General features: G+C 48.8%; 8 protein-coding genes across 8 annotated transcripts; 3 read left to right on the top strand and 5 right to left on the bottom strand.

Moving 5' to 3' along the window:
* Window positions 1-557: 557 nt before the first annotated feature.
* On the top strand, window positions 558-5,441 carry N7484_008111 (putative ABC multidrug transporter; the record flags this gene model as incomplete). The annotated part of the gene is made up of 14 exons (XM_057118498.1): window positions 558-773; window positions 829-873; window positions 926-1,088; window positions 1,142-1,389; window positions 1,446-2,496; window positions 2,607-3,222; window positions 3,278-3,552; window positions 3,608-3,783; window positions 3,844-3,937; window positions 4,001-4,308; window positions 4,365-4,571; window positions 4,636-4,795; window positions 4,849-5,288; window positions 5,343-5,441. The coding sequence occupies 14 exons, from the start codon at window positions 558-560 to the stop codon at window positions 5,439-5,441; spliced, it is 4,098 nt and encodes a 1,365-aa protein (XP_056971533.1).
* A 506-nt stretch (window positions 5,442-5,947) lies between these two features.
* On the bottom strand, window positions 5,948-6,749 carry N7484_008110 (NPP1 family protein; the record flags this gene model as incomplete). The annotated part of the gene is made up of 2 exons (XM_057118497.1): window positions 5,948-6,440; window positions 6,520-6,749. 2 exons carry the CDS (start codon window positions 6,747-6,749, stop codon window positions 5,948-5,950), a joined length of 723 nt encoding a protein of 240 aa, XP_056971532.1.
* Window positions 6,750-7,268: 519 nt separating this feature from the next.
* On the bottom strand, window positions 7,269-8,290 carry N7484_008109 (5'/3'-nucleotidase SurE; the record flags this gene model as incomplete). Its single annotated transcript, XM_057118496.1, has 3 exons — window positions 7,269-7,784; window positions 7,839-8,050; window positions 8,104-8,290. 3 exons carry the CDS (start codon window positions 8,288-8,290, stop codon window positions 7,269-7,271), a joined length of 915 nt encoding a protein of 304 aa, XP_056971531.1.
* Window positions 8,291-9,004: 714 nt separating this feature from the next.
* On the bottom strand, window positions 9,005-10,335 carry N7484_008108 (cobalamin-independent methionine synthase II family protein; the record flags this gene model as incomplete). The annotated part of the gene is made up of 3 exons (XM_057118495.1): window positions 9,005-9,332; window positions 9,387-9,775; window positions 9,853-10,335. 3 exons carry the CDS (start codon window positions 10,333-10,335, stop codon window positions 9,005-9,007), a joined length of 1,200 nt encoding a protein of 399 aa, XP_056971530.1.
* A 293-nt stretch (window positions 10,336-10,628) lies between these two features.
* N7484_008107 (putative MFS quinate transporter) lies at window positions 10,629-12,524 on the bottom strand (the record flags this gene model as incomplete). The annotated part of the gene is made up of 5 exons (XM_057118494.1): window positions 10,629-11,696; window positions 11,744-11,814; window positions 11,889-11,946; window positions 12,009-12,198; window positions 12,247-12,524. The coding sequence occupies 5 exons, from the start codon at window positions 12,522-12,524 to the stop codon at window positions 10,629-10,631; spliced, it is 1,665 nt and encodes a 554-aa protein (XP_056971529.1).
* Window positions 12,525-13,592: 1,068 nt separating this feature from the next.
* On the bottom strand, window positions 13,593-15,295 carry N7484_008106 (glutathione synthetase; the record flags this gene model as incomplete). Its single annotated transcript, XM_057118493.1, has 3 exons — window positions 13,593-14,441; window positions 14,502-15,179; window positions 15,242-15,295. 3 exons carry the CDS (start codon window positions 15,293-15,295, stop codon window positions 13,593-13,595), a joined length of 1,581 nt encoding a protein of 526 aa, XP_056971528.1.
* A 2,232-nt stretch (window positions 15,296-17,527) lies between these two features.
* Window positions 17,528-18,779, top strand: N7484_008105 (putative endo-1,4-beta-glucanase; the record flags this gene model as incomplete). The annotated part of the gene is made up of 2 exons (XM_057118492.1): window positions 17,528-17,714; window positions 17,764-18,779. 2 exons carry the CDS (start codon window positions 17,528-17,530, stop codon window positions 18,777-18,779), a joined length of 1,203 nt encoding a protein of 400 aa, XP_056971527.1.
* Window positions 18,780-19,177: 398 nt separating this feature from the next.
* Window positions 19,178-19,627, top strand: N7484_008104 (GNAT family N-acetyltransferase; the record flags this gene model as incomplete). Its single annotated transcript, XM_057118491.1, has 1 exon — window positions 19,178-19,627. One exon carries the CDS (start codon window positions 19,178-19,180, stop codon window positions 19,625-19,627), a length of 450 nt encoding a protein of 149 aa, XP_056971526.1.
* Window positions 19,628-19,807: the final 180 nt, after the last annotated feature.

Genomic DNA, 19,807 nt, shown 5'->3' with positions numbered 1-19,807 from the left:
GTTGACCCACACGCTCCAAAAGGAGCCAGCGCCAATGCTTAATACTGGTTTCTTCGAATTGGTCTAGGCAATATAAGAGGCCTCTCTAGGCTCCATGGGGCCAATGTAGTGGTACGTATATCCGAGAGTTTTGAAAAAAAAATTATTGATCTCTGCTCTAACACTGGGGCAAAGTGGACCCTCAACAAATAGCAATGATGGACTGACGACGGTGCAGAGGAATAAATCCGAAAGATGAAATGGTATATTTCCGTGACCAGGTCCCCACTTACTCCTGACCAGTCATATTGCGTCAACCCCTTAACGCTCTAGTTGAATAGTGACTCAGGACCACGGAAATATCTTGGACCCACAATTCGGCAATGCGGATGTAAAAGGATGAACCGATTCCGAGCTACTCATATAAGAAGGAATTTGTCAGATTTCACATCTGACTTTGAGAGTGAGGATTGTTATTCCAATTGCAGTGTGTAAGTGTAGAACACATCTTCATCCAAGAATCGAGTCTCTTTAGTCCACCGTTTTGAAGAAGTGAGTGTTCAGGGCCCACGCCCATCATGATCCCCACTATGGATACTCCGTCGTCGGGTACCGCAACACCAGTCGATGTGGAAAATGGTGTCAATGGAATTCGAAAGAGACTTACCATCACTTTTCGTGACTTGAATGTCAGGGTGACAGCACCAGATGCCGCCCTCGGGACTACTTTATGGTCCCGGGTCGACCCTCGTCAGCTTTCAGGCCTATTCAAACGAGACCAACGCCCCAAAAGAGTACAGCATCAATTATGAGATTGCTACCATGGCTTAGCGCTGACCTGGACTTTAGACGATTTTGAAAGATGTGTCTGGTCAGGTGAAGCCCGGAGAAATGGTAGGTCTTGGTGGACGCTATTGTAAGAGTCAGCAAAGCTAACCGAATTAAGCTTCTGGTTCTTGGACGCCCGGGATCTGGATGTACTTCGCTTCTGAGGGTCCTCTCCAACGACCGAGGTACCTTCGATGAAATTAGTGGCGAGACTCGATATGGAAGCATGGATCATAAAGCTGCCGAGCAATTCCGTCAACAGATCATGTTCAATAATGAGGGTATGTTTATGGCTGTGGTGCAATTGAGCGATCACTAACTGCGCGATCTTTAGATGATCTTCATTTCCCTACGCTTACCGTGAATCGGACTATGAAATTCGCTTTGCGTAACAAAATTCCCAATGAGCGGCCCGAGGGACTCCGCAACCGGAAGGATTTCGTGCTGGAAAAGCGAGATCAAATCCTCGACTCATTGGGTATTGGACATACAAAAAAGACCCTTGTTGGTAACGAGTTTATTCGTGGAGTCTCTGGAGGTGAGCGCAAGCGTGTTTCGCTGGCTGAACTCATGGCGGGCCAGGTAAGATGCCATCTTTTGACATTCCTCAAAGCTGAGCTCTAACATGTTTGCAACAGAGCCCGGTCCAGATGTGGGACAATCCAACGCGTGGTCTGGATTCTAAGGCTGCCGTGGAATTTGCTCGGATGCTACGGCGAGAAGCTGATGAGAATGACAAGACAATCATTGCAACAACCTACCAGGCAGGAAATGGCATCTTTGATGAGTTTGATAAGGTTCTCGTTCTCGCTGATGGCAGAGTTACCTACTATGGTCCACGTGAGCTAGCGAAAGCCTACTTTGAGGATATGGGCTTCACGTTCCCCAAGGGAGCGAACATTGCTGATTACTTGACATCAGTCACTGTAATGACCGAGCGCATTGTTCGTCCCGGTTGGGAGGAGAAGGTACCAAATACACCGGAAGAGTTTGAATCACGATACCAGAGTAGCCCAATCTGTCGGGCCCAACTGGATACCATCGAATCCCCGGAAAAGCTAGGTTATGAGACAGAGGATCTCAAAGTCGCCGTTTCGAGCGAGAAAAGAAAGCAGCATCTTCCCCGCGAACAAAGTGTCTACACTGCCGGTCTATGGAATCAAGTTGGCTCCTGCACAGTTCGCCAATTTCAGATCATGTGGGGAGACAAGTTCTCCTTGCTCGTCAGAGTTTGTTCAGCCATCATCCAGGCTCTAGTGTGCGGGTCTCTCTTCTACAATCTCGCCGATGACAGTTCTTCCATTTTCTTGCGCCCGGGAGTCCTCTTCTTTCCAGTGCTTTACTTCTTGCTAGAGTCAATGTCTGAGACCACCGGCTCGTTCATGGGGCGTCCCATTCTCTCTCGTCAAAAACGATTCGGATTTTACCGACCGACTGCCTTCTGTATCGCCAACGCGATCACAGATGTCCCAGTGGTTATCATTCAGGTTACCTGCTTTTCGTTGATCTTATACTTCATGTCGGCATTGCAGATGAATGCTGCACGATTCTTCACCTTCTGGATCATCATCATCGTGCAAACCCTTTGTTTTATTCAGCTTTTCCGCGCGGTTGGTGCGCTCTGCAAAAGGTTCGGAGATGCATCCATGATCAGTGGACTTCTTTCGACCGTGTTCTTTGTCTACGGAGGTAAGAAGAGCATTTACAATTCTCTCGAATTCTCTATTACTGCTGTCCCTCAAATCTTTATCATGTGTAGTACTTTCGCCAGTGACCTTCACTAACTTGACGTTTATCAGGTTATTTGATTCCATTCCAAAAGATGCACGTTTGGTTCCGCTGGATCTTTTACCTTAACCCAGGAGCTTACGCATTTGAGGCACTGATGGCAAATGAGTTTGTTGGACGTGAGCTCAAGTGCATTGAGCCTGATTATATCCCTTACGGCAAAGGCTATCCAAGTTCAGTGTCCCAATACCGGGGATGCTCTGTCCCTGGAAGTACTGATGGAGTAATCAACGGAGCCGCCTATATTCGAGAGCAATATAGCTACTCCGATGGCCATATCTGGCGTAGCTTTGGAGTGATTGTGGGTTTCTGGTTTTTTTTCATTGCATTGACATCAATTGGCTTTGAGCTAGTCAACAGCCAAAGCGGGTCTTCCGTGCTGCTATATAAGCGTGGTAGCGAGAAAGTACGACGGAGAGATGTGGAAATGTCTCCTTCCAGCAAGCAGCCAACTGATGCGGCCGCCTTGTCCGGTTCGCTTAAGCAGTCGACTTTCACCTGGAATAACCTCGACTATCATGTGCCCTTCCACGGGGAGCAGAAACAGCTTTTGAACAAAGTATTCGGCTTCGTCAAGCCTGGAAACTTGGTTGCATTGATGGGTGCCTCGGGTGCTGGAAAGACTACGTAAGCCCTACAGTGATGGTATTCATTTGCACAATTCTAACACTCATTGATCTAGCCTATTGGATGTGCTTGCGCAGCGGAAAGATTCTGGAGAGATTAACGGATCCATTCTCATTGACGGTCGGCCTCAGGGTATCAGTTTCCAACGCACGACCGGTTACTGTGAACAACAGGATGTGCACGAGAGTACCGCAACGGTCAAAGAGGCGCTGGTCTTTTCGGCCCTTCTCCGTCAACCTTCCACTGTCTCTGAGGATGAAAAGATTGCATACGTCGACCATATTATCAATCTACTGGAGCTTGAAGAGATCAGCGATGCTCTCATTGGAGGTAAGTGGCGGCACTTTCTGGTTCATAAGTTTCCCAACTGACATACCCCACCCAGTACCTGGAGCTGGCTTGAGTATCGAACAACGGAAGCGTGTGACCTTGGGTGTTGAACTCGTAGCTAAACCTACCCTACTGTTCTTGGACGAACCGACTTCAGGTCTTGATGGTCAGAGTGCGTACAACATTGTGCGCTTTCTTCGGAGGCTCGTGGAAGGAGGGCAGGCTATTTTGGTAAGACTTCATCGTATTCTTTTACAAAAAGAAGAGATCTACCAGTGCTCACCAGCTTAGTGTACCATTCACCAGCCATCCGCTGTTCTATTTGACGCATTTGATGGCCTCTTGCTACTCGCAAAAGGTGGTAGGATGACCTATTTCGGTGAAAGTGAGTTTCCCCATTGAATTCCTCACTATTTTCCTCAATTCATGCTAACGCTCATACTTCTAGCTGGCAAGGACTCTGGGAAGATTTTGGACTACTTTTCTCGTAACGGTGCACCCTGTCCACCAGATGCTAACCCGGCCGAACACATCATCGAGGTGGTACAAGGGGGTACAACTCAGCAGATTGACTGGGTTGATATTTGGAATCAATCTCCTGAGCGCAAACAGGCTTTGGAAGAATTGGAATCTCTCAACGCGGCCGGTCTACACAACCCTGACTATGTGGAGGATACTGCCGATTACGCTACTTCGCACTGGTACCAATTCAAATTGGTGGCAAAGCGTCTGAGTATTCAAATTTGGCGCTCTCCGGTGAGTTTTCCAGTCCGACATTTCGATGATAAAATGTGCCCGCTGACACTTCCAAGGATTATATGTGGAACAAGATAAATCTTCATATCTTCGCGGCACTGTTCAGTGGTTTCACCTTTTGGAATCTTCAAGATGGTACTTTCTCTCTCCAACTGCGGCTTTTCGCCATCTTCAACTTCATTTTCGTTGCACCGGGATGCATCAACCAAATGCAACCTTTCTTCCTGCACAATCGGGATATTTTCGAGACCCGCGAAAAGAAGGTGCGTCATCTTGACCTATTTGAACATTGGTCTCACGGCAGTGACTAACCTGCGCCCGCTATAGTCCAAGACATATCACTGGATTGCCTTCATTGGTGCTCAAGCAGTAACTGAAATCCCGTATCTCATTATCTGTGCCACGCTTTACTTCGTTTGCTTCTACTTCACAGCATCATTCCCCGTTACTTCTAGTATTTCCGGTCAATTCTTTCTCCAGATGATCTGTATGCATTCCCTCAAGCTGTTCTCAGTCGAAGGACCTACTAACACAAAGCAGTCTACGAGTTCCTATACACATCGATTGGTCAGGCTATTGCGGCATATGCTCCCAATGAGTACTTTGCTGCCGTGATGAACCCAGTATTGATCGGAGCAGGCCTGGTTAGCTTCTGTGGAGTTGTGGTTCCATATGCTTCAATGCAGGCCTTCTGGCGCTATTGGCTCTATTACCTTGATCCCTTCACATACCTTGTCGGTGGACTTTTGGGTGAGGTGCTCTGGGATGTCAAGGTTCAATGTGAGCCCTCGGAGTATGTCACGTTCAGTGCCCCGTCTGCCCAGACCTGTGGCGAATATATGGCCGACTTTCTTTTGTCGGAACCTGGTTACTTGCTGGACTCAAACGCGACTGGCACATGCTCCTTCTGCCAATATTCTACCGGTGCAGACTACGCAAAAACCTTCAATATCAAGGAGAAATACTACGCATGGAGAGATGTGAGTCTACACCGTTCCTTTCGGTGTATGTCATTTACTAATGTATCGCGTTAGACTGGAATCACGGCATTGTTCTGCATCACATCTTATGCCTTGGTTTTCACAATGATGAAGCTTCGAAGTAAGAAAACAAAGAGTGCTCGCTCTGAATAGACCGATCGCATAGCAGCGTCTGATTCAATCTGTTTTCACCCACATTGTCCCCATCTTCATTAGATTCCGGGGTTTGATTGAGCTCTTCTCGCCCCACATATGCCCACAGGCTTCCTGGGTTAATGCTTCGGTTGGGGAGAGCTGATTGAATTTTTTCCCTTCTTGTTCGTTTGCCTCTTACCTTCTCTCTTTCCTTGTTCCTCCTCCATTTTCACTGCCACCTGGCATCATCTTTAATATTTATTTTTGGAATATCTCGGCGCGTTATACATAGAAATATACCACACATATAGACCAATTATTTAGAGCATTAGATTGTTAGCTTTTTCAAGAATTCATTGGCCGGGAAATGAATTACAAAGATCCATTCAGGATTGTATTCACTCCCAATACTTAAGATACCTAGTCGTCAAACAATGAACTCATGATTTAGTTCCAGCAGGAACCATTTGCCCTATTCACGCTCAAACTCTATTCGCCAGACATTTCCAGGTACGGCTTGTACCTCAAAAGGTGGCATCAGCTAGGTTCGTGGCAAAATGAGCATCAATGAAAGGAACGATAGCAGAGCCAAAGTCGGTTGTGTCCAAAGCATCCTGGGCAACGGTTGGGAGAGACTCCCAAGCAATCAGAGGCTGTGTGCCACCCACCGTAGTGGTAAGACCACAGCAATGGTCAACAGGCCAGATGCTGTAATAATCAATCAATGGCGCGGTACCATCAACTGTGTATCCATCGGTACTGCAGTCCCAGCTGCCGTGAGCAGAAGGGCAGACAGCGACAATATTATCAGCGGATGTACTAGTCGAATCGGCAAGCCAAACAATTGCTCCCTCCCAATCATGACGATGACCAAGCCCATCCGAAGGCTCGTCTTTGGGCATGTACCAGGCATACATCAAAGCATAGTAATCTCCGGAGCTGTTGCCCCGGACATAGATCTGACCAGTATCACTACTGCAGTCGCCATCAGAAGCTCCCGTGGGGGAAAGACCGGCACTAAACAGGTATGTCAGATCTTGAAATCCCGATATATGTATATATATATCTCTCTATTCTGCATTGTCATAAAACTCACTTTGTGTCGCCATCTGCGTCCACGGCTGGGAAAGGGACACAGCCGTTAACCACATACAGGTAAGGCTGGTAAGCCAGATAAACTTCGCCAGTTATTCCTGAGGGGACTGTCTGGTCAAACCCCACGATTTCATCGGAAGCGATAGTTCCTCGGCGCGACAAAGGGTTGGCGCTCGCGATCGCTCCCAAGCAAGAAAGGGTAGCTAGACCGCTGGATACTTTGAATCCCATGGCTCAAGACAATGGTTTGAGGATTGGATGATTTTCTTCTCTGACAGGCCGATACCTTAATTTATATTCACAGGTTACCATTAATTTCTATTCACAGGTTGGTAACCTAGCATGCCTCGCTTGGAGTGGTGCGATTTGGATAGGTTGCGATCTGCAAAGCTTTGGAGACTAGGAAACGGCGTTCGGTCCCGAAGCAGAATGGTGGCCGATTTATGCTCCACATGGCTATGCGCTTGGCTGGAAATGTGATGCTCGTGGGCTCTGAATCAGGATTGATTCGTCTTGTGGGGAATTTTCGGGTTCTTCAGGGAAGAGAATTAATTTGATTGCCCTATCAATGTATCTAACGGGTATTTCACCCACTAGTCTTGTATATACAAGAAAAGGGGAAAGAAAAAGAACAAACTAATCTTCCACCAAACACTAGTCATGCCATTCCTGGCTCGTAATGTGGAGAATCATGTTTTAATTTATTTGCATGGCCGTCTGACTGACCAGATTGATGCACATGGAGGAATCTCAAAGGCAGGATAGAATACCGCTAAGCTTGTTCAGAACAACCTCCTGCATAGTGGCGTTGGCATCCAATTTGTCGCTCGCCAAACCGACAGAGACACTCGCGTAACACCCAGAGGTCAGGGCCACCTCATACTCGGTCGGCAAACGGGAACTTCCACAAGTAGTCACATCATCAGCGGTGATCAGAGGCACCGCGACATGGATGCGAGACAAGATAAATTTGAAGTCGTCCGTGCTGGTACATTCAGAGTCGGAGACCGACGGGAAGTTCACATTGAGCCAGATATTATCGGGCAGGTAAGGCACACCCGACGCAATCAATGTGTCGGTCACGTTCACCGCCAGATCGGCGTAAATCTGGCTATAGAGTGGATATGTAGAGGACGCATTCCACGCGGTTTGAGAGCCAGTTGACCCAGAGAAAGCGATGGCTGGAATGCCAGCATTGTAGGCAGCGTAAGTGGCCGCTCCAACGGTTCCAGAGAGGAAAGCCTCGATTCCAATGTTGTAGCCAACCTGCCAGAAAAACTTTTAGTACATGCTCCCACATATCATAGGATTGTTCCTCACGTTAGGACCAGTAACCGCGAGGTCAGGAGCGTCGCCATCGAAATACGTAGGACCGATGGAATTGATACCGTACTTCATGGAAGTTGCAGGGTACGAGTTCACGTAATTCAGCCGCGGCTGGGAAGCATTATGTCCAATGGCCGGACTGCCAGATGGGCAGCTGTTAAACTCACAGGCTTCCGTGAGCACCGTTGGAGTCCCCTGGGAAGAGCCTGAATATACGACGATTAGTCGCGGAAAGAGAGACAGGCGATAGATAGCTGACCTGTTCCGCTCTCGTCTTCAGCAGGTGCGGAGACCACCGTCACATGCCCAGCAGAGTTGAGGGAATCGTAGAGAGCACGAATGTTGACCTCCGCCCAACCATCGTCATTGGACGAGATGATGTTGATCGCGTGCGCGAGTCCCGCAAGGGATAGGGGGGCCAAAAGGGCGGTCGTGTTGAACCGCATATTGCAGAAACTGAGAAAGAGCGACGGGGTGATGTTTGCTTGGATTTGAAAAAATAACGTATCGTCGACTTCGAAGTCGATGATTTATATGGTCGCGGATGTCACGGCTCGTGTCCAGCCCGCGATGCGTTTTGTGCAACGCCGATCGTGACTTGTTTTGTTGTCAGGGGAATCTAAGCGATCCACATGAAAACGGGACTCGGGTACCGCGGAGTGGAGGAGAGTTGTGAATCGGGATGTCGAACTAACGGTGAAATTCCACCCAACGAGATCGTCAGAAGCACACCATGTGGCTCTGATGACGGTTACGACTCCACTGCGGGAACTTCTCTTACCCATTTCACTTGATGGAACATCGCATCTATGTAAGCCAGATCTAACTGATTCTGTAATGTTTTGCTCTTTTTTATCCCTAGCCAACGGGGTAGGGTTTCACTTATGGTTGTTGCATTAAATATGGGCGCCATAGAATCTGGGACCAGGAATCGACCGAGCAAAGTCGTGCTGGTGTAAACATACATGTGGACCACACAAGCTTTCAACGTGCCACTCGTTTACGGGGTACTTCGCCCGAGTGTCCACTTCATTAGTTATGTCGAGGCATTCTGTCAACGACAGTTAATGCATTTACAAGGGTACGGATACGGATACGCAGACTTTGGAAAAGAAGTGGGTCAAGATCTAATTCCTGTGATCTGCACGGAGCAGATCACTCTATGATCTGTTCCAGATGTGCTCGGCTAAATGTTGCACGAGCGACAGCTTCTGCCACATACCGTCAATGGTCATCCCACGGCCTCCCCCTAGACTCATACTGGCAAAGCCACACTGGGGACTAACCCCAAGAGAGGTCTGAATAATCTCCTCGGCACTTCTTCCTTGTCCACGAGCAATGACCTCCGCTGCAGAATGCACTAGAGTGACTAGATCATCCAAGCTTTCCAGGTCCGGCGACTTGGTTGAAACAACACCCAGAACAATGTTCTTTCCAATTGGCAAATGTCGCAATGGTTCAAAATCACCCGCTCGGTCGGTGTCATACCTGGTTCTCGTTAGATACGGGCGCCCTTGCACTGTGGAATCATTGGCGACTTACTCGAGGTAGTAAGTGTCGTATGCTAATTCGGTAAACATTTTCTTAGCGATACGCTCATACGACCCACTCATGATATGGTTGGAACCGGCCATGTTGCCCCGACAGAGATGCAAGCCCACGTGGAGGTCGTCGGGCTTTCCGATAAGACACTGGTTATGAGCCCAGATATATTCATCAAGCATCGCGTCGGGATCAATGCCGTCTGCTTCGCAACCAGAGCGAAACTCATCGGTCACGAAGAATAATAGACACGGATCGTCGATCTGGATTGAACGCAGCCCCGCATCATAGAGTGCCTGAAATTCTGCTTTGTATGCCTGTGCCAGGTCTAGGAAATACTCTCGGTCGGATGTGTAGGCGGATTTGCGATACGCTGTTCCTACTGCCATCTTCACAAAATAGTCTTAATCATTTTAGAAGAACCAGGGTCAAAAAACGAGAGGACTAGTATGCTGCGGTTTCATACCTGCATGTGGTTGTGCGTGATTGGCGGCATTGTCAATTTGCACTCTTTCCACTTGTCCTCTGGAACAAAACGACGCAGAGACTGCCACTCTGACATGTAAGCACTGCGGGAGTGACGAATGCGATCGATGGCGACGATCGAGTCGCGAGTCGTGATACCAAGGGACATTAGTGTTTTGAGTGTTGGGAAGTTCGTTCTATATCCTTCCGGGATCGGGATAGCGTGGACTATTTCCATTCCTTCCAGGGTTTCAAAGAACCCGGAATAGAATTTGTCTCGCTCATACTCGCCAGATGTGATTGGTCGAATTCCAAGCTCAAGCTGCTTCGAAACGACTTTGGCAATTGCAGTTTCTGTCACCTGTTGGACTTCGCCGGTCAGTTGGGAGTATGTATCTGTTAAACCGGCGGCGGAGCGGGCAGCTAGGAGCTCCGGGGGTCGCATCAGAGATCCGATTTGCTCGGCATGGAACGGAGGAGCCATGATGCAGTTATGTAAGTAGCCTGGGGGGTTCAATGAGTGCGGGTTTGATCTTATAAGGTCAATCAATGTGGCATGTGGGGAATTTATTCCTATTAACGTCGAAAGTGGCATTCTGTTGAACGTGGGGAGTTATTGTGGGGACAATCACCCAAATTCTCATTAATGACAAAATCGGCAACGATCACAGTAATCGATTGTATAGATCATGAGGCATCGGAACATCATATCACATCCGAAATAGAAAAAAATAAAAAATAAAAATAAAAAATAAAGAACCAACTCTTCCATGAGACTTAGACTCGATCCGGCGCCTCTTGTCTCTCAACGTGTTGGCTGGTTCCAACCATCTCCATCTTGGTATCCATCGCCACATCCCGCTCTTCAGCATCCTGATTACCATGTCGACCAATCTGGTACCACGGCAGAGCGAAGAGTCGATCCATGCTCTCGAGAGAGCGACCAGCAGTTTCCGGCACAGAGAACCACACCCAGAAGCCACCAAGAACGGTCACGGCACTAAAGAACCAGAATGTACCTTTGGGGGTAATTCCTCCATTGGCAACGGACAAAAGCATGTTGGGTACCGCACGCGAGTTGCCGTATTGGTTGGCAAAGTGCAGGGTCATAGCCATGGATGTAGCCAGAGCCCGAATGCGCAAGGGGAACAATTCAGCAGTCAGGACATATTGCATTGAGTTCCAGCCCAGCGCCCATCCGGCTCCGGATATATAGATCATGGCAATGGCTCCCTTGCTGGCGCCTTTTTGGCTTTCGGGGAGTACGAAGTCACTCGAAATTCCCATCTCCGGTACAGCAGTGAGGAATCCAGCCACGTAGATCATGGAGATGGCTTGGAAAGTAATTCCGAGAAGCAACGCTCTTTTACGTCCGATTACGTCGACCAGGAACAGAGCGCAGATCACAGCCGCAATGAGCTTGATGATACCGAAAATGGCGGTGACCAACAGATTCTCGTTGTTGCCGGAGATGCCCAGCAATTTGAACAGATCCGTCGCATAGACGGTGATTGATCCGGCACCGGACCATTGGGATAGGATCTGGGCCATGAAGGTGAGATAAACGCGGTACAGATTCGAGGGAACCAGGAAGGTTTCCTTGATGATGCCAATAGGACCGGAGCCCATGGTGGCTTCCAGCTCTGCCTGATGGGCAGCTTCGATGGCGGCAAATTCACGAACAACGTAGTCGTGGTCGGGGGGTAGGTTGCGAATCCGGGCCAGGTTTGTAATTGCTTTTTCTGTCTGTCCTTGCTTGACAAGATATCTGGGAGACTCGAATTGCAGAAATGAGAGGAGGAAGATCAACCCGGCGAAGATGACATGGAGGCTGGTGGGAATTTCCTGTCTGCTGTTAGTACATGCTATCTCCTCTGACGCATAGTGCTTACCCATCTCTTGTGCGTAGTGTCTCCAATGTTGACTTGGCACCCGTAGTTGGCAAAATAAGCAAGGACGATACCTAATCCCGACGAATGGATGAGTTTTCATCAGCCACGTTGTGGGGCTCCTTAGAGGTACAGAGAAGAGACATACCAAGGTAAACAAAGCCAGTAAAGACACAGGTACAGAGACCGCGAATGGAGGCAGGTGCCTAATGACCTGTCAGCTTGATCGCTTATACCAAAGACGACGATTTGGAGTCCCGAGGCGTACTATTTCTGCAAGGTAGACTGGTGCAACCACCACAGTCTGTCCCACGCCGAGTCCGGCGATGAATCGACCAGCGTAAACGGCGCCCAGGCTACCATTATTTCCCATGAAAATCGCAATTCCCACAATCCACAATACACACAGTTGACGCGTGGCCCAGAGACGTCCAATTCGATCGCAAACTAGAAACGCGCTGTTCAAGAGTCAGTAAGATTTATGTATAACGCGTGTCTGGGCTTACAAGAGAGCCCCTCCCACTGAACCGATCTGCACCATTGCCGAGACATTTGCTTTGATGTTGGTCTGCTCGACCTTGCTGTAAGAACTGTAATCGATGTAATTCTGAAAATCCTTCGAGTTGAAGGCACCGGAAATGAGGCCCTCATCGACACCTCGGGCGGCGCCCATCAACCCAAAAGAGATGACCGCAAACCAAAGTTTCCAGTTGAAAACCTCACTGGGCTCGCCCAGGTTCTTTAAACGGAAGATATTGACTGGTTTCTTGGCACCTCCAGCCATGATGGGCAGGTCAGGAAAAAATTGCCAGGGCCGAAGGAGAGAAACGAGAAAGAGGAGATGATGGGTAAAAAGTGATCTAATGAGAGGAGAGAGGAAAGGGCTCAGTTCATTCGTACTGGATCACTTAAGTAGTCACGAGAACTGGGAGAGTCCATATCACTGCGGGGAAGTTCTCCGGGATAGACTTCCAGCACACCGTGCAGAGCCATGTCATTTCCCGGCTTTCTCTCCTCCAACGGCTACATGAGCCCAGTCTTCGGGCAGTCCGATCTATCACAACCAAGTGGACCGTGGACCGCCCATCGGTGGGAGAAAAAAAAAATGGAGACGGCCAAGTCTGGGGGGCATTGCCAAGGGAGCTTGGATCCCGACCAACTTTTATCTTTTAAAGCTGATTCGACAGATTCACCGCCAGTCTTTGACGGGTTGCGTGCATGCCAAGTAGCCCTAGGACAAAGCCACATGGCACACTCTCGGATCTACATCAATGTTCCCTGTGGACGTCGGTACACCTAGTGGAATGTCGCTCACTACTCAGAGTGTACTGGGTCAGATCACCGTGTATGCTTCACACTGAAGAAATTAAATTTCGACTACCTTGTTCTCGTTCATCGACAAACAAGCAAGCTCGGGGAACTTCCGGGTGGGCGATGGCGGGTGAGTTGTGCCAAGAACGGGGGCCAAACTGGGGGAACGAGATCCATGACAGTCGGTTCAATCATGATTGGTCCATGATCCAGAACACGGGGAAAGGTTACCTCTTGGCGTGGGGGAAGCAAAGGGGGCAATTGGAACCTAATCGAGGCACAGCCTAACTGAGCGACGGAAAGTGGCCGTGGGCAACACAAAGTATATATCAACCACTGGCATTTTCTTTATGCCGATGCCGGATGATTATGTCTTGACTCCTTCCGTCTATCGGCAGAAATTCCCTGTGGAAACACGGCGATAATGCCATTTCGATTCAACTTCCGAAGCCCTCGACTTCCCCGCATTGGATGAGCTCAAACCATGGCACCAGACAGACTAGTAGGGAAAGAAGCAGGGGCAAGCTACATAGAAATGTCTCTACGGACCTACTAACTCGGCAGAGGCGACCAAGTAGGGCGTGTCAAAGCACCCATAACCTTTCACAACGCTCATTTCATCGACATCTGCATATTTCGTCTTGAACGTCCATCCACCCACTGAGCTGTCAAGCATTTCACAGGGGCCCTCGGAGGTTCTTCGCCACAAGCAGGTTCCCAACACTCCAAGCTCAGAGACCACTTCTCCACCATCAATCCCCGCCGGGCCCATGAGAAGATTCGACTGAATTGGTGGCTGGATTCTCTCCATCAAGATATAGGAGGACCACTGCGACTCGGAGATGGAGGCTAGAAACCCGGGAATATCCTGCCCATAGACATTGTGACCGCCCCCTTCAAGAGACGGCTTCAAAATGAAATTTTCCGCCGTGTCAGGGTTGCCCGCTAGATCCCGTGCATGGAGACCCTCCTTTGATTCATCCAGAGGATAGACTGGGACAAAGGTCTCGCGAATTGTGGCAGCTTCAGGATCCGTAAGGAATCGCTCGAGAGCTCCAGGTTGGGTCAATGCTTGCTGGATCTTCTTGAAAGTCGTGATATGACCCAGAAGAGAGGGGCATTTGATTGCAGTGGATTTTTCCAACCGGAGACGGGCATCCAAGCCCGTTTGATCGTACTCCCATGCCTCATACCCAGCACGCAAATAGACCACTGATATTTCCATGGGATCGGCTGACTCCAACCATGGCGGTTGAAAAAGCAACTCACGTGATTCAGTCAGTAGTGTATGTTGAAGAACATCGGGTCCAAATTCTAGCCGGTAAGCGGGCACAGGTTTATCCCGGTTCCATAGTCCATATTCGATTGGCCTCTCGTCTGCGATGTTGAACTAATACCCTCGTTATGTCTGTATCCCCAAATATTACGTGGCGTTGATGATCATACGAACATTCGTTGGCTGTACAAGAAATAGCACGGCTGTCTCCTTTGCCACATTGGACCTTGGTGGTCCATAGGTATCATGTGCCAAAGTGAGGCACGACACTAGAGACTCAACATTCTTGTTGATCGGCAGCGATGCCAGATCAAGCGGGGTTTCGTCGACATTGTAAACCCCACGGCGGGTCAGGTATCGGTGCATGTCCCCTACCTTGTTTGCGTGGGTAGCGCCAGCGCAAGAAAAAGAGTTGAACTCGACCTGTTTGAGAGTCGTGTTTGACAGCGGATCAAGAGAGTCGCTCGGATCATCCACATGGAGCATATAGTCCGATCGAAAAATGCCTGCGGAGATGTCCTGGACCGATCCGGCCTTCTTCGCCCTGTTATAGATTCCCCAAAGCGCATTCGCTAGGGGTTCGACCGGAAGGAGGTCTTTGATGGCATTATGAAGGTACTCCTCATCCTCGGCAACGGCACAGTATAATTTATTGTAAATTTTCTGGATATCCAGCGCTTGTTGAAAGTGCGCCCGGGGAAACTTGGTTGGAAAACACTGGCGGCAGGTGAGAATAATCCCGGGGTAATGAACCAGATTACTTACGCTGACACCCACTGGTTGAGATAGAACACTATGTTCAGTCTCTGTCTGAACAAGCTTCAACAGAGATCCATGATTCACTTGCCAGTCCTAGTCCCTGTCAGCCCCGGTATTGCATGATTCTCGAAGGAAACAACCTTGATCTGAGTTACCAAGGAGGTCAGTCGTTCCTCACTCAGCTCGGGTGGATACTCTTGTTCTGCCATGAGAAGTTGGGTAGAGATGAAAGTCAACCGTGGTGCGGCTCTTTCTGTGGGGGCGCGGGGTCGGTTTCCGCGCTACTGCGCCCGGGTTCGAGATGACGTCTTGCGTTTTTGACTTGAGCCCTTTGTCAGTTGAATGATCAGATTAATTCACATGCCTTATCTTTTCAATCAGCCGATGAGCGCTGAAAAATGAGCCCTCAAGACTTAAGGACACCATCTGCGGTTCCGATCGGTCAAATCGATTCTTTAAGGCTCTAGCCTGACTCGGGGGGCTGGAGGGCACCGAGGCTAGTCCTCAGTCGCTTGAGAGATGAGAGCGTCGCCGAATCATTACTGGCGAAATGTTCTGATCATCGTTCCTATCGTCAGCACAGTAGTTGCGACCGTGATTTTCTGTCTTCGTCTATACACTCGCTACATCACCATTCACAAATTCCGTGTCGAGGATATACTAATGGGGATGGGAGTGTTGTGTTCGTATGGCGTCGCAATATGTACTATTTACTGTGAGTGCCCTTTTTTGAAGCAATGGGCCTGGTTAACTAGATATCCTCCAAAGCGGCCATACATGGGATTGGCCTTGGAGAATCAATCTGGGTTCTACCGCGTGATGAACGACGGCGGATTGCCTTGGTAAATCCATGATCACATATACGTGCATGAACGCATGCTAATGCAGTATAGGCAAACTGGGTCTTGCAGAAGTGTTGGCCTCCTGCCCAGGTTTTTATCAAAGTGTCCATTGTGGTATTCCTGCGAAGGCTTCTGGACTGCCTTGAGCACTTCAAACAGCTTGCAACGGCCGTGATCGTCCTTGTGATCATGTGGGGAACAACGGCTATCGTCGGAAATACCTTTCAATGTTGGCCAGTTCAGTATTATTGGATCAAACATATTTCTGGCCACTGTATGAAGGGGCAGAATACATTCTTTCTCGTCATTGGATCCTTGTCAGTGCTGGGCGATGTGCTTATCCTCTGTCTCCCACTACCGATCGTGTGGCAGTTACACACTTCAATGCGAAAGAAGATTGAAATCACCTTATTGTTTTCGATCGGGTGCTTGTAAGACTGTATGTTATTCTCGCATGTCATGTATTGGCTAACATGTTGCATTTCCCAGAGTCTGCATCTTTAGCATTCTTCGCCTGGTCGCGCTCCGACATGTTCAGACAGAAGACTTGACAGGTTGGTTTTCAATATATACGACAAGAAAAGAAGGAATGATGTACTAAGGCCATCTTTATTAATAGTGGACAGCTCTATGACCCTAATCTGGACCATTTTGGAGCTTGACATGGCGATTATTTGTGGCTCATTACTCCTCATGAAACCTTTGTTTCAATTATGGATAGGAGGCGTACGGAGCAGCATCGGTCGGTTCAGCGGGGCCCAATCCAAGTCTACCGAGGCTATCATTGTTGGACAGTCACATAATGGCTCGGGACTCAGACAAACATGTGTTCGGAGTCCAATCCTGTTTGTCGAAAGTCAAGCGCAAAGCGCAACTCAGCGAGATGTTTGAAATGGCCAAGTAACGTTCTACCGCTAATAGTCTTCCGGTTAAACTGGTGTCGACTCAAATCCTAAATTATCGCATAATGATCCCCGAGTTGAGCCTTGTTCCCTATGGAGGTCAGAACTCCACCTATCAAAAGCAAAAAGCCCATTTCCTCCCATCTTGACTCAATTGAAATGATATCTGGAGGGTCAAAGTGGGTCGAAATACAAAACAAGGTTGTGGTTCGAACAGCGCCATCGCCAATTTATCCGGAACTAGCGTGTGTCAGTGTGTCTCCGTTCCCCTGCCAAGGGCGCCTAGTGCCAAGAATCGTCGAGAATTACGAGGGCTTTCAAAGGGGTCACGCCTCGTGGTTTCGGACTAATTTGTTTGTTTCCGGTGGTTTGGCTTAATTCGGAGCTGGTACGGCTTGGATTCCCTTATTTGGCCTTTTTTTCGGTGCGGATGGAGTCAAGGTGTCTTTCTACGGGCGCTAACTTAATGAACAGCAGGATCCTCGCAGGAAGAAACGTTACCGGCGGATTCAAGATCCGCCACTCTTTTCCTATCCAGCAGTTGCACTCAACTTGAGGCGTCCTTAGCATTGGCAATCGACTTTCTGTCATGGATCAATTGATATAAATACACCGGCAAATGTCCACTTTTCAGGACCTCATATTCTACCCATAATCAATAAGCCTGTCAATCTCAAAGTTTCGACTTCTCTGTCCAATGATGCAGGTCATCGCGCCACTCTTCCTGGCCAGCCTGGTTGCTGGCCATGGTCATATCACGAACATTGTCATCAATGGAGTCTCTTACGAGGGATGGGATATTGACTCATTTCCATATGAGTCTGACCCTCCGACTGTGGTAGCGTGGGGTACACCAAACACTGGAAATGGCTTCATTTCTCCCGGTAAGTTGATACTTACATCGAATACTTCACTACCTACATCACTATATAGAATACCTGCTTATCACCTTACCAGATGCCTATGGCACATCCGATATCATCTGTCATGAGAATGCCACAAATGCCAAAGGCTACGCAACGATCGCAGCCGGAGACAAAGTCAATCTCCAATGGACCGCCTGGCCTGACTCCCACCACGGACCAGTCATCACCTATCTTGCCAATTGTGGAGACTCGTGTGAGACTGTGGACAAAACAACACTCGAGTTCTTCAAGATCAGCGGAGTGGGTCTGGTCAGCGACACGGATGTCCCTGGAACCTGGGGTGATGACCAGTTGATCGCCAACAACAACAGCTGGCTGGTGGAGATCCCGCCAACAATCGAAGCCGGCTACTACGTGCTGAGAAATGAAATTATTGCACTTCACAGTGCGGAAGAGTCAGACGGTGCCCAAAACTACCCCCAATGCTTTAATTTGCATGTCACGGGATCTGGAACGGAAAGCCCAACTGGTGTTCTGGGAACGGAGTTGTATAGCTCTACTGACGCCGGTATTCTGGTCAATATTTACGCATCTCTGTCCACCTATGATGTTCCGGGTCCCACCCTCTACAGTGGTGCGGTCTCAGTCACACAAGCTATTTCCGCCATCACTTCAACCGGCACTGCCACAGCTGGATCAGGCGATAGTGCTCAGACTACATCCTCGGCTGCTGCTGCTGCTGCTGCTGCCACAAGCGCATCCACTTCCTCAAGCACAGACACACCCATCGCTGTGCCAACCACGGCTTCCTCCAGCTCGAGCGCCGAAGTATCTGCATCTGAGACAGCAACTCCAGCCCAACAGGAGTCCACTAGTTCGGCCACTGTGCTTGCCACTGCTCCCGCTAGCACCATCACTACCGCCCCTAGTAGCTCTAGTGTCGCAGCTGCTGGAGGCTCAGTCCAATCCTTATACGGCCAATGTGGAGGTATCAACTGGACGGGGGCTACTGCATGTACTACACAGGCCGTCTGCAGTTCGATGAACCCTTACTACTACCAATGTGTCGCAAGTGCTGCCTAAATTGGTATTTATATGGGTGTGCCAAATTGAAAGATATTTGTCTTTTTTTAGTAACTCAAGTAGCGCAGGTCGTCTTGAAAATTTAAGGGAAAGTCCCAAGTTCTTTTCTTTTCAATCGCCATTTTTTGAAAGACAATCAATATGGAGTCGACGAATTCTTGCATTAAAGTAGTTCAGAAGGCATGGGTTGATGCACTATGGTACACGATATAGGGTTTATGACGATAGGAAGTCTGGCTTATGCACCGAGGTACCATTAGTCCGATACTGGATGGTACAAGGCGGGGAACCATTTTGACTATTTCCAAAGCAGTTTAGCGTTCTCTGGCTCAAGAGACCGAGAAAATGCTGACGCCAACTTCACCTCGTGCTCTCTCGCTTCGTGTATTCTAGTCCAAATGGATTCTCTCGAGTTAAGTCTTCCTCGAGGATACACAGTCCATCACGGTTATCCATCGGTTCCACAATACCTAAATCTCCGATCATCGTCCGGGCTCTCTCCCAAAACTTCATCCCAGGCAGAGGCAGTCTCCACCGGGAGCTGGTTCGGGTGTTATATTACTTGCGATGTTAATGGAGTCCCACAGCCGATCGGAATGGGACGGGTGATTGGGGATGGCGGTTGGTATTTTCACATCGCAGACATGGCCGTCCATCCAGAACACCAGAAGAAAGGCCTTGGGAATGTGATTTTGAAGACTTTACTTCAGGAGATCAAAAACCGGGCACCTGCCGATGGCAAGCCTTATATCTCATTGCTGGCGGATGAGGCTGGTCGGAAATTATACTTCAAAAACGGATTCGTGGAATCGGCCCCTGAGGAGATGGGAATGGTTTTCAAACCATAGATGGACTCGAATCATAGGTGGAGAGAGATCTCAATTTGAGATCGTACCGCTCAGTGTGTACAAGGATGTGTATCACTTTTTACGCATTGAAATTCGAGGTCAAGAAGGAAATAGGTACAGGGAGTGCTTTTAATTAGTGCAAATCATTAAGATATAACATAGAAAGTGCATCGCTAGATT

This window comes from Penicillium longicatenatum (genome assembly GCF_028827895.1).
Source record: "Penicillium longicatenatum strain IBT 33135 chromosome Unknown contig_4_segment0_segment0, whole genome shotgun sequence".
Classification (NCBI taxonomy): Eukaryota; Fungi; Ascomycota; class Eurotiomycetes; order Eurotiales; family Aspergillaceae; genus Penicillium; species Penicillium longicatenatum.
The sequence above is the reverse complement of the archived record's forward strand: the minus strand, read 5'-3'. Positions and strand labels throughout refer to the sequence as shown.